The following is a 12,016-nucleotide window of genomic DNA, read 5'->3' as shown; positions in this document are numbered from 1 at the left end:
CACACACTACATAGACCTGAGTGTGTGCTTAAATCTCTCCCATCACTGACACTTCGTCAAGATAAAGTCAGGAGGAGCAGTGGTCATCCTGCGTTATTTATGTTTATTACTTACAAAAAGAAACAACAGAATGACAGACAAAACAAAGCATTTACATACATTGGAGTCAAACTGGATGCTTAGAAGGGAGAAACACAACAAGGAAGGAAAATGCTGTTGACTCTAAAGTGCATACGATAAATAATCTCTAACCTGTTGGAGTTTTGGTGGACAATTTGTTCCCACTTTTTTTTTTAACAGTTTACAAGAATAAACACAAATGCTGCTCAAGTCACAACTGTTGGCTGTCTTGGCTTCACAATCAGGACAGCAGAAGCTTGACACACTTTCAGCTTTTTTTCATCTTTAATTGTCTGTAATTTAACACTTGAGCATATTTGATGAAATTGATGCACTTTCTTGTTGCATGCATCTTTTCAATTTTTGTTTATGTACCAACACAGTTGAATGTCCCTGTTGCAAATTGCTTTGAATAAAAGCATCAGTTAAATAAATGTGATGTAAATAGGACATTTTAAAAAAATAAAACTGATAAAACTGCAGGATGTTACACAAAAAACATTTACAGTGAATTCCAGCTCTGTCGTTCCAGCTTCCCAAAATTAAATAAAAAAATGTTTAAAAAAAACATCACGTAGCACCTTCCTTCACTTTTTCAAAAATGTTTTTGGTATTTAATTTCACTTTTGTATTTTATTTTAATTCACAGAGCATTAATTGAATCATTTAAATCACTGATCTGGGCTTGGTTAGTCACTCTGCAAAAATGAAAATAAAACACAAAGCTAATGTTGTTGTCTGCAACATGCACGGTTGTTTGTTTGAATTAGCAACCGCTTGAGTTTGCTGCCATAATTTGATATTTCTGGGAAAAACTGAAAATGATAATTGTTCACGATGTTTTAATGGTGCACAACTTAAGTTGAAAACACAATAAACCACCAAATAATTACATCTGCTTTAAGTCTGAAAAAAGAAAACCAAAGAACATCAGATTGGATCAAATGTCGGGCTTGAGTAATTAGTGTGTTCATCTCTTAACTGCAAATTTGAGCGTAAATCCCAACGGCACATCACTTCAAGGTGACAATGCTGAATATTACTGAAAATGTATTTATTTTTATATTCTAGAGCCACGTTCCTCCTGTGTTTGTGGACTTTTAATCAGAATCATTGTTGCGTTCTTCCGCTCCTTTCATTTCCAAAAATCTAGCCATGTGTTCAAGTCGCATGGAGCCTCGATGGATCCACTCTTTATGCTGATTTTCCTGCAAATGACAAAAAAAACACAATATTTTACCACAAAAATCAAATCTAAAGTGGCATGAGAAGTTTAAACAACAGCAGTGTTAAATGATACTGACCAGAAAAACGACCTGCATTATGCTGCAGTCGATCACCTGCACCTCACACCTCTGCTGGCTTCCATTTAACTCCACATTGAGGGTCTGTCCGGCCCTGTACTGGGTTAAATGTGGGTACGGCCAGTCCTTCAGGTACTGTGTCATGAAAGACTTGTGAGGGCTGTCTGGAACGTCGTCCAAAACATTTTCCTCTGTTAAAAATAATAATAAATAATTTAAAAATGACAAAAATGACTCTTTCTCTTCTAATGTACATATAAGGAGGTGGGGGCTAAAAATCTGAGTAAATGAAAACTCAACAACAGCAGGCTGAGAGGGGCAGGAAAATCAAAAGAGTTAGAGAGCACGGTATGCATACTTTAACATTTTTAGAATCAAAATATTGTCTATCACATATATCCTTTATGCCATTTATAATAGATTATTCTTATGCTTTTTTTTTTGCTGTAGATAACGAGATAATTTACATTATTGTTTATTATAAAGACGGAGGGGGGCTCCAGGAAGCACCTGTTTTTTTCTTTTTAAACTAAATCTTTTTTAGTGAAAAAGCTCAGTATATATCACAAGTGTAGTGCTGAACAGTCATTGTAGGAATATGAGATAAGCATATCAACAGCAGCTGCCATCAATGTAAAAGAACGTGGATTGAGTAAACATAAATAAAGGTGACAAAAAAAAACCAGAAAAGTTCAACAAAACAATACACAGAAATGTACAAAATATTCCCTCTCCTGAGTGTACTGGACTAAGTATGAGCTCACTGCCACACTTTGAGTGAATGAATTGTGTGCGGCGTGGTTAAGCCGAACCTAAAAGTCAAGACTTTACAGGGTCTGGAGCGCTTTTAGAAAAGGACCCCACGCTTTCTGGAATTTCGGGAAGCACCATTTTACCAAGAGGGAAACACTTATCGATGAGGGGACAGACTTCAACACAACATTGGCACTTTTGGGTGCTTCTGCTTCGGCCACAGAAGCACAACGCACAGATACAGAACAGATGGCGAGCGGGGAGATTGTTCACTAACAAAATGATTGCAGACGGCGCTGTTGTCTCAGACTAGTTTAAAAAAATTTGAACAAAAATACTAAAATGGATAGCAAAATATACTTAAACCACCGTTAATATACCTAGGCACCTCCCCCCAAAGTCAACGTGATTATTTGAATGTAGCATAGATTTGGGACCTGTTGTATGTGCACAATACAAACAACGTGGGTACCTGCTCATAGCTGCTCTATCCTGCTATTATAGGTCAAAAACTCTGCAGAGTACCTTAAAAAATAATTCATTTTAAATAAATAACTGACAGATAAAACAAAACAGGTAATTAGAAATAAAGGTCTTTCTTTAATGAGAGCATGTTTCAAATAAAGGCCAGTCTCTCTCTGTGGTAGATAAATAAAAGCCCTGGACATGATTTGAGAATTTACAGAATCTCACAGGTCAGAGTATAAAAACAGCCAAACTTACGTGGTCTGCACACCAGGTGAAACAAAGGTAAGCCAACATAGACCGGCGTGTGATCATCCAAAAAGATCAAGAACCTGGAAAAAATTTTAAAAGTGTTTTTACAGCAAATCGAACCTTCGCTGAAGAAAACAGAAATGAGTTTCTTCTGAAATTGCTCAGAAGCTCTGGTGGTTCATAGATGTAGCAACAAACATTCAAACACACACCTTAAGCGGTTCTTTCTGCTGGGGAGCTCTGCCAAAACACCAGGCCGGAACCTGAACTTGTTATCTTGACACCTGACCACCACGCGAGCGCCGACGTACAGCTGCTCCAGCTTCGGAGTGCTGTCAAAGGCAATGTGGTGTCCAGACACCAGACTCTTCCCCTTCTCTTCAAAACAAACTTTATACTTCAACCGTCCATCCTCTGCAAGGAGCAAAACGTCAATGAGTTAAATCACCTTTGTTAAACATCAGCATTTTACATCAAAAAGACAAATTTTCTTACCTCTTGTTACAATATCCACTATTTTCCCACGTTGCCACCGCATTGATCTCTTCCTGGCCAGGACAATCATGTCCACTTTGACCTCTTCTTCTGGCAGGTTTGGACGAACCTTTGTCGTTTCATTGGAGCTATGAGCAAAAGCTGATGATACTATAATGGGTCCTGGTTCTGACAACACGGAAAAACACAAAATGTTTTTGTTTAAAAACACGAGCTTGACAGACTGTAAAATAGTAGTCAAGGGAATTTTACGATAAATGCATACGAGTGGCGATTAATCTGCTATTTCCCTCTGTGAGTGACAGTGGGGTTCATGTTCAGGTCAAAGCATTACCACTGCTGCTGCTGCTGCTGCTGTTGTTGTTGTTGTTGTTCTTTGTTGTGTCATTCTTGGCGTGTTTGCAAGGTTTCTGTTTATTTTGTGCGAGAGAGAAATCTGAATCACTAGAATCATCTTCTGGTTCCCACTGCATGTCAGAATCCGAGCTGCTGAGGGATTCGTCTTCACTGTAGAACTGCTGAGGCGTTGGTGGTCGCAGGGCGCTGATCTTATATTCAGGGAGCCGGGTCAAAACCACCACCGCTTTTTTTATTAAACTGAGAGAGTCAGAACCGTCCTCCATATGCGTCTCTTTACCGGGGGTTTCATTTGTGGAGGGAACAGACCCACATGGAGAATCACACATATTATCTGCAAAGAAGAAACAGCGGTGAAACTGTGTGTGAAACACAAACCCCAAAGCAAAGATTATTACATTCTAGTGCTGCAATGATCAGACAATTAAACCATTAGTTAAAAATCAATGCACACATTTTGATAACTGAGTAATTTGGTTATTTTTCAAGCCAAAACATCAAATACTTCCTAGTTCCAACTCCTCAAATATGTGAATTTGGAGCTTGTTTATCTCATGTATAGTTAACAAAGCATTTTGGAGTTGGGAATTTTTTTTACTTATAATTTAGGACATAACTTTGTTATAAATTTGACAAAAAAGCAAATGGTAGATTACTTTTTGGATGATAAGGTCAAACTTATTTAAAAACGAACATGTTTATTTTTCAATAACACAAATACGTGCTCACCATCATCTCTTTCTTCATCAGGGTCTGTCTTTATCTTGATTTCTACCCTCTCCTTCGTCTCCTGGAGCTCCGGCATTCTCATCTCGTCCACCTCCATAACCTCTGTAACTTTTTCTTTTATGGCCCAAAATCATTTTTAGTTTCAGTGGTTATATTACAAAAAATAGCAAAAAGTCATTTCACTACTCAAAAAACTATGCAAATGTGAACATAGTTCAGCTAATAGCAAACTGCAGCAAAATGTAGTTAAACTACTGAACTCTTTGAAACCTTGAGTGGCATTACTTTTCGTGTGCTACTTTTAAACACCTTTCATAAGTATATAAACCTTTGAACCCTGAAAAAAGTAATGCGATTTTTCTCAAAATCATGGGAAAAAGGCAATTATTCTATAATAACGTTGGATTCAATAAACTTGTGTGACATGGACTAAGTGTGCAGTCCTTTTTTTCCTCATTAAAGTTGTTGTTTTTTGAAAGCCTTACACCTACGAGATGTGCGTATAACTATCGTTTTTTTTAAAAAAAAAATGCAATTGCCATCTTGGTAAAGAATGTTCCACCAACTGCAGGGAATTAGTGAATTTAGAAAATTATTTTAAAAAGCTATGGGAAAAAGCTCAGGGCAAACTATTTGCATTATCATAAATACAGATTTGTAAATTAAATTGTTTTAAGCACTTTCTCCATGTCATTTCTTTGTTTGTTTGGTTTTTAAAACTTTTAAAAAAAATTATAATTTCAGTTCATTTACTTGTACATTTTTTAATGATTTCTTGCTAATTTTGAGATTATTTCTTCTTTTGTTACTTCATCCGTTTTTGAGAGAAATCAAGCCAATTTGATCAGGTTTCAAAGGGTTAATTACATACACTACTCCTCAACACAGCAAATATAAATTAACAATACTTAGCATTGGCTGCCATTTCTAACACTTCTACATGCTCCTGATTATTATTTTTATTATGATTATTATTGTTTTAACAGAAAAAAGGCTGGTAATTGTAAATATGAGTTTGCACGTTGTAACTGCTTATAACTGTTAGCTTCAGGTAAATGTGCAGGTACAGCAGGTAAAAACTGCGATGAGGATATTAACAAATTCTGACTGTTTTTAGAGACACTCAGTAGATATTTTCATATGAGATGACCGCAGGAGCTTTGATGTGTTTTAATCTTTTAAAACGACCAAAACATTTGTCGTTCACATTAATTTAAGGAACTACACCAACTGCCGTGAGCTAAAGCTAAAAGCTAAAAGCTTAGCGTTAAGTGTTCGTATTAAAAACTCGCTGCTTACCTGTTGTCGTGTCCTTAATATCCTCTTGAAATGGACAAAAGTTTAGTCACAACACAGTGCAAAACATATATTTTGTGTGTTTTTGTGACTGACGCAACGTTTGGCTGCTGAAGCTATCAGGCTAACACCAACAGCCGGCACTGCTAGCTTAGCTCTGAATATACAGCAGGTTTAAGACGCGCGCGGACAAACCGGCGTCTCGATTTTAAGTCACTGAATGAAAATCATGCAAAAAAGATTTGGAAATTGATTCTGCTAATGGACTGCAAAATACGAAATTAACATATCCACGACAGTCTCCTCCATTTTAGACTTGTGTTGTTGTTGTGTCTTCATCTGCAGTCCGCCGCTTCTTCTTCGTGGGTTTTTATTAAGGTAGAAAAACAGCGAAATAATGCGTCAGCGCCACCAGCTGTTCTGCAGCGTTTTGTTTGGCAGGAGCGAAAATCATTTTAAAAAGGGGCAGAAATGTTGTTTTCCTGCATAGGGTAGCCTATATGGCACTGCATCATGCTTTCTCAGTTTTGAGTTGTGTTAAAAAGGTTGCTTTTGAAATGTAATTGGCAGCAGTGTACAACAAGGGAGTACATTTACTTAAGTTCTGCACTTCAGGACAAGTTTTTATCTGTACTTTACTTGAGTATTTTTTAAAAACGTAATACTTTGACTCCACTGCATTTGAAAAGCAAAAACATCAAATAAAAGCCTAGTCCCAATTAAACACCCAGTCCTTTTTACAAGCTGGGTGTGGCGACACATTTTGACAAATAAATGTCTGTCTCCATTAGAGGCCCAGTCTGGTTACCATTCAGTTCATTTTTACAGAAGTTCTTTGGACGTATAAAACCAGACTACTGGATACCTGCTGGAGATAATGCATACATACCAGTATATATGTTTAAACTTCTGGCAACATGGACATAGCACTCACAATGTCCGCTTTGTAAGATTCTCCACAGTTCAATCATTCAATCACTTTACTGAAACCATGAGTACCAAAGAAGACAGTATACATAATAAACACATTTTCAGGCCATTTTCTTTATCACCTATTACTTATTTCTGCCAATTTGCAGGACATTTCTTGTCAAGTTTGTCAATGCCTTTTTCCGTCTGTGTTTTTGAAAGAAATCAAACCAATTCGCTGTGGATTCAGAGGGTTAAATGTGTATGAAATGTGCTGTACAAATAAAATTGACTTGAAACTGAAATTAAATTTAAAAATGTTAACACCCTCTAATAACCCCCCTCCCCCACACACACACACACACACATATAAAAAATAAATAAATCTAACATAATAAATATACAATTGCACCTAAGATTTGCTTAATATCAACAGACTCAGATCATATTATTATATTATTATTATTATTATCAGAGGTGAATGAACGTGATCAGGACATCGTTATTTATGACGTAGCTCTTTGTCCTGCAGAGTCTTACTCCTGACTGTCTTCACCTCCTCCTCTCTCTCCTTCTCTCAGGTGATCTGCTCCTCCTGGTAGGTGGAGGTAGAGATGGAGCCGTACGGATCCACCACAGTCTGAGCGCAGCGCACCACCGTCACCAGCAGGAAGAAGCACAGGAGGAAGAGGAAGAAGAGAGCGAAGCCCAAGTCCACGTCCACCTCAAACGGAGGCGGGGCGGGGTGAGCGGCCTGGTCCATGTGGACAACGATGACTGATGATCCTTCTTTGACCTTTGACCTGTCAGTTCAGCAGCAGCGCTCTAGGGGTGTGTGGACACATGCTCCGGAGACGATGGTGATGACTTGATTTTGGAAATACAAATCAGAAAGACAGACAGTTTTGAGCATCCTGTTTAACATGCAGACCAAGTTACTGCAGCGTCCTGCAGAGCAAATGCAGGACCAAGTAACTATTTTTCAAGTCTCAAGTCACAAGTCTCAAGTCTTGCACTTGGCACGAGTTAAGACAGGCAAGTCATGAGTCAAGACCCAAGTCAACACGGGATAGTTCTGAGTCAAGCCCAAAGTCAAGGTAGGCAAGTCTCAAGTAGTCCCAAGTCAAGACAGGTAAGTCCCAAATAGTCCCAAGTCAAGACCTAAATCAAGACAGGTAAGTCCCAAGTCAAGACCAACAAGTCCCATGCCCTAAGTTTGAGTCCTAATCTTTAAGTTGTTTTTTTGGGGTTTTTTTAAAAAAGATTTTTGGGGGCTTTTTAGCCATTAATTGATAGGACAGTCTAAGTGTGTAGCAAAGGGCCGAGGCTGGAATTGAACCTACAGCCACTGCAGCGAGGGTTCAGCCTCGGTACATGGGACATCCGCTCTATCAACTGAGCTACTAGGTACCCCAAACTTTAAGTTTTGAGTCCTAAACAATCCATAATATGCTCTTTAGCAAATGTAAGGCCATTTTAACAGAATTATAATATATTACATTTACAAAATTCATGAATACATTTTAAAATCTGTCTTTATTTGTGAAAAACAACTCTGTTAGAAGTATTCACTTCCTTGTTAGTACTTTCTGACCTGTACATTTTGCATACTGCAATTTGTTTTTTGTTGACCACTGCATTGTTTTTATACATGAACAAAATTATCTTTGGTATATTTTTTTTCCAACTGGCGCCCAGTAAGGCGACCTGACTGGGTGCTGTGGGATTAGTTCAAACAAAAGGAATCATCAGGGGAAAAAAGTGTCAACTTGCTGGGAATTACTGACGTTAATGTTGTTTGATTTATGAAAGGAAAATATATGATGGTTTTAATTCTTTAGGCTTGAGGGAAGGTACCAAGTATTTTCAAATCAAAAGAATCAAGTCCAAGTGAAATCACAAGTTACTATTGGTGTTTATGTCCAAGTTGAGTTGCAAGTTTTTTTTTGATTTTGTAAAGTAGGGGTTGACTGATGTTGGTTTTTCAGGGCCGATACCGATACTGATTATCAGTAGTTGATGAGAACGATACTTGGAACCGAAATGCATCTACAATAAAAATGAAAATCTTTCTATCAATATTCAGAATTTGGAAAATAACAAACTCCAATACAAAACTTTGTTTAAATGCCTTTAGCAAATGTTTAATCAAATCTGAAACTTTCCACATCATATACAGCAAGTTCCCAGGAACTTTTTTTCAAATAAATCAAGTGAATATTTAGATAAAAACATATAAAAATGCCTCCCTGAGGTTTTACAAAGTAAAAGTTCCTCCCATGCTGAAACTTTCATTTCATTTTTTAAATTAATTTTACTGGTGATCATTTAGATAAAATGCAGATACAATCGTCAAAATGCCAAATATCGGCCCAAATATTGATCCCTATTGTGAAGTCAAGACTAAAGACTAACCTTAAATTTGTGACCCCAGTCTGATTCAAGTCCAAGTCATGTGACTCGAGTCCACATCTCTGCAAAATATTGTATTCAAATTGCTTGTTTTGTGCAGTCAACAGTCCAAATCCCCAAAATGTTTGGTTGACCATCTAATAAAACAAAAACAGTGCAAATGCTGAACTTTCTAGTAATAAATTTTGATATTTCTTGCTTGAAAAATGAATTAACCACAGCAAGAGCTGACAGCAACTCCTGATTTCTAAGAAAAAACAAGTAATACACACATAAAGACAAAAAGATATAATCTCAAACTCACCATTCTTCAGTGTCATCAGGTGTTTGTCTTTCCACCGCCCGTCCAAACCTTTGAAAAACTTTCATAGCACCTCCGTCCCGGATCCCTCCGAGTCTCCTTATTTCTCCAGTTACATAAGACAGTCATCAGTTACCAGAGTCTTTACTGTCCTCCTCCTCTAATCATCATCTCAGGAAAAATGAGCAGCCCACAAATTAGCTTCCTGCACACACACATGCAAGATACACAAGCATACACTTGCACCTTACGACCTCCCGCTGGCGTGTAAAGCCTTTATTAATACTTAAGCAGGAATTGAATAACGGTCTACACAGTTCACAAGTGAATCAAACACCCCTCGGCCTTTGTTCTCCTGTCACAAGGACCTCCACCGCTGTCAGCAATTGGACTTCACACCCCTATACCTCAAGCACCTTAAGGTGACACTGAGCTTATTCATTACACAAGGCTGAAAACACAGGAAGGAAGGGAGGCGTAACAAGAAAGGACAAGAAAGATTTAAAGAGGAGTAGTAAGACTGGACACAGGAGGGGGGTGTGTTTAGGAAAGCCCAGACGTTGGAGCAGCAGAAACAGGAGACGCATTAGCAATTAAATTGCAGAGCCAGATGCGAGAGCAGGCTGGAAATTGACCCTGCCGCTTTAAAATGGAGATTGTTACAGTGAGGCTGCCAGTGACAAGAAGTGTGGAGGCTGGAGAGCGGGGCAGAGGGGTAAAGTGATCCCACTCCATATGCAATTAGCCAAGGAGGCCTTTAAGACTGCGGCCAAAATACTGCAGGTGAAAGTGGCAGAGCAACGAGAAGATTTCTGTTAGGATGGATTCAAAAAGAGGCTGCTGTGAAACTTTGAGGCTGATGGGTTCTTTCACTCTGAGATGATTACAAAAGCATCGGAGAGATTTTTGGCATTGGTCTGCGTCCCGAAAGTGTGCCAGCGAGGTGGTGCTCAGTGTGTCACCACTACACTGTGCCATCTGATATTGTAATGACTCCACGAAGCCCTCAGGTCCACTCTACACCAGCGGAACCAGTGACTGATGGATGGTGCTGCTGCCAGACGGCGTTTGCTTCACTGCCACAGTGACTGACTGTGCGCTCCAAAGGATGTTAGGATGTTTTGGGGATTTTAGGACATTTCTAGGATTTTAGGAGGTTTCTAGGACTTTGGGCGGTTTCTTAGAATTAAGGACGTTTTTAGTATTTTAGGACATTTCTAGGATTTTAGGAGGTTTCTAGGACTTTGGGCGGTTTCTTAGAATTAAGGACGTTTTTAGTATTTTAGGACATTTCTAGGATTTTAAGAGGTTTCTAGGACTTTGGGCGGTTTCTTAGAATTAAGGACGGTTTTAGTATTTTAGGACATTTCTAGGATTTTAGGAGGTTTCTAGGACTTTGGGAGGTTTCTTAGAATTAAGGACGTTTTTAGTATTTTAGGACATTTCTAGGATTTTAAGAGGTTTCTAGGACTTTGGGAGGTTTCTTAGATTTAAGGACGTTTTTAGTATTTTAGGACATTTCTAGGATTTTAGGAGGTTTCTAGGACTTTGGGAGGTTTCTTAGAATTAAGGACGTTTTTAGTATTTTAGGACATTTCTAGGATTTTAGGAGGTTTCTAGGACTTTGGGAGGTTTCTTAGATTTAAGGACGTTTTTAGTATTTTAGGACATTTCTAGGATTTTAAGACGTTTGTAGGATTTTGGGCCATTTCTAGGATTTTAGGATGTTTTGGGGGTTTTAGAACATTTCCACGATTTAAGATACTTCTAGGATTTTAGGACGTTTTTTAGGGTATTGTGACATTTCTATGACTTTGGGAGGTGTCTAGGAATTTTAGGACACTTCAAGGATTTTAGGAGGTTTTTAGGAATTAAGGACAATTTTAGGATTTTAGAGCGTTTTGGGGATTTTAGGGCATTCCCCAAAACATTATAAGTTCCTAGAAATGTCCAAAAATCCTAAAATTTCTCTCAGATTCCAAAAATCTGAGATTTTTTTTATCCATCTGACTCCTACAATCCTAGAAATGTCGGAAATCTCGGATTTTGCGAGGTTTCTAGGATTTTTAGGACATGAATAGAAAAGCATCTGTTTGACCTCCAAAGGTGTGCCAGCGAGGTGGTGCTCAGTGTGTCATCACTACACTGTGCCATCTGATATTGTAATGACTCCGTGGAGCCCTCAGGTCCACTCTACACCAGCGGAACCAGTGACTGATGGATGGTGCTGCTGCCAGACGGCGTTTGCTCCACTGCCACAGTGACTGACTGTGCGCTCCAAAACCCAAACTACTACAGGCTACTATTTAGTATGCCAGAGAAAGATTTAGTATGTCCCAAAACATTTGATGTCATAGGACATAACTTGGATTTTATAGGATGTTTATAGGATTTTAGAACTTCTGGGGAATTTTAAGAACAAAAGAGAATGAAAACAAAATTTATTCATTGTTTTCTCAGTTAATTAAGAGGTTAAAAATAAAAGCAGATCCCACATTTCCTAAAGCCTAAAATGAAGTCTTGAAGTTGCTTTTTTATCTGACCAGTTTTCAATTTATAATCACATCTGGAATTTCCTGTTGACGGACTAATCAATTCATCAACTAATAATTTCAGCATTAGC

The 12,016-nt window shown here is 38.2% G+C and overlaps 1 protein-coding gene and 1 pseudogene across 4 annotated transcripts; both read right to left on the bottom strand.

Moving 5' to 3' along the window:
* Positions 1-83: 83 nt before the first annotated feature.
* LOC148186657 (histone-lysine N-methyltransferase SETDB1-B-like) lies at positions 84-6,139 on the bottom strand. Of its 2 annotated transcripts, none has more exons than XM_088090551.1 (8): positions 5,775-6,139; positions 4,476-4,589; positions 3,727-4,080; positions 3,390-3,557; positions 3,107-3,308; positions 2,901-2,974; positions 1,425-1,615; positions 84-1,328 (listed from the first exon to the last, which is right to left on the bottom strand). In XM_088090551.1, the coding sequence occupies exons 2-8, from the start codon at positions 4,570-4,572 to the stop codon at positions 1,221-1,223; spliced, it is 1,194 nt and encodes a 397-aa protein (XP_087946677.1). In that variant the 5' UTR covers positions 4,573-4,589; positions 5,775-6,139; the 3' UTR covers positions 84-1,220. The 2 variants fall into 2 exon arrangements, with proteins under 2 accessions (XP_087946677.1, XP_087946676.1); XM_088090550.1 differs by having other exon boundaries at positions 3,724-4,080; positions 5,775-6,138.
* A 984-nt stretch (positions 6,140-7,123) lies between these two features.
* Positions 7,124-11,957, bottom strand: LOC148186656 (cortexin domain-containing 1 protein pseudogene; annotated as a pseudogene). 2 transcript variants are annotated; one of them, XR_015779405.1, is made up of 2 exons: positions 9,096-11,957; positions 7,124-7,547 (listed from the first exon to the last, which is right to left on the bottom strand). The product of XR_015779405.1 is annotated as a cortexin domain-containing 1 protein pseudogene, transcript variant X2 (transcript). The 2 variants fall into 2 exon arrangements; XR_015779404.1 differs by having other exon boundaries at positions 9,397-11,957.
* Positions 11,958-12,016: the final 59 nt, after the last annotated feature.

This window comes from Plectropomus leopardus, chromosome 17 (assembly GCF_026936395.1).
Source record: "Plectropomus leopardus strain MGB_pleo_1.0 chromosome 17, ASM2693639v1, whole genome shotgun sequence".
NCBI lineage: Eukaryota > Metazoa > Chordata > Actinopteri > Perciformes > Serranidae > Plectropomus > Plectropomus leopardus.
The sequence above is the reverse complement of the archived record's forward strand: the minus strand, read 5'-3'. Positions and strand labels throughout refer to the sequence as shown.

Coding starts and splice junctions, on each gene's coding strand:
- LOC148186657 (XM_088090550.1), bottom strand. CDS start 4,572: ATGGAGGTGGACGAGATGAGAATGCCGGAGCTCCAGGAGACGAAGGAG. Junction 4,081..4,475: donor TGATGAAGAAAGAGATGATG/GTGAGCACGTAT, acceptor TCTTCTTTGCAG/ATAATATGTGTGATTCTCCA. Junction 3,558..3,723: donor CAGCAGCAGCAGCAGCAGTG/GTAATGCTTTGA, acceptor CCGTGTTGTCAG/AACCAGGACCCATTATAGTA.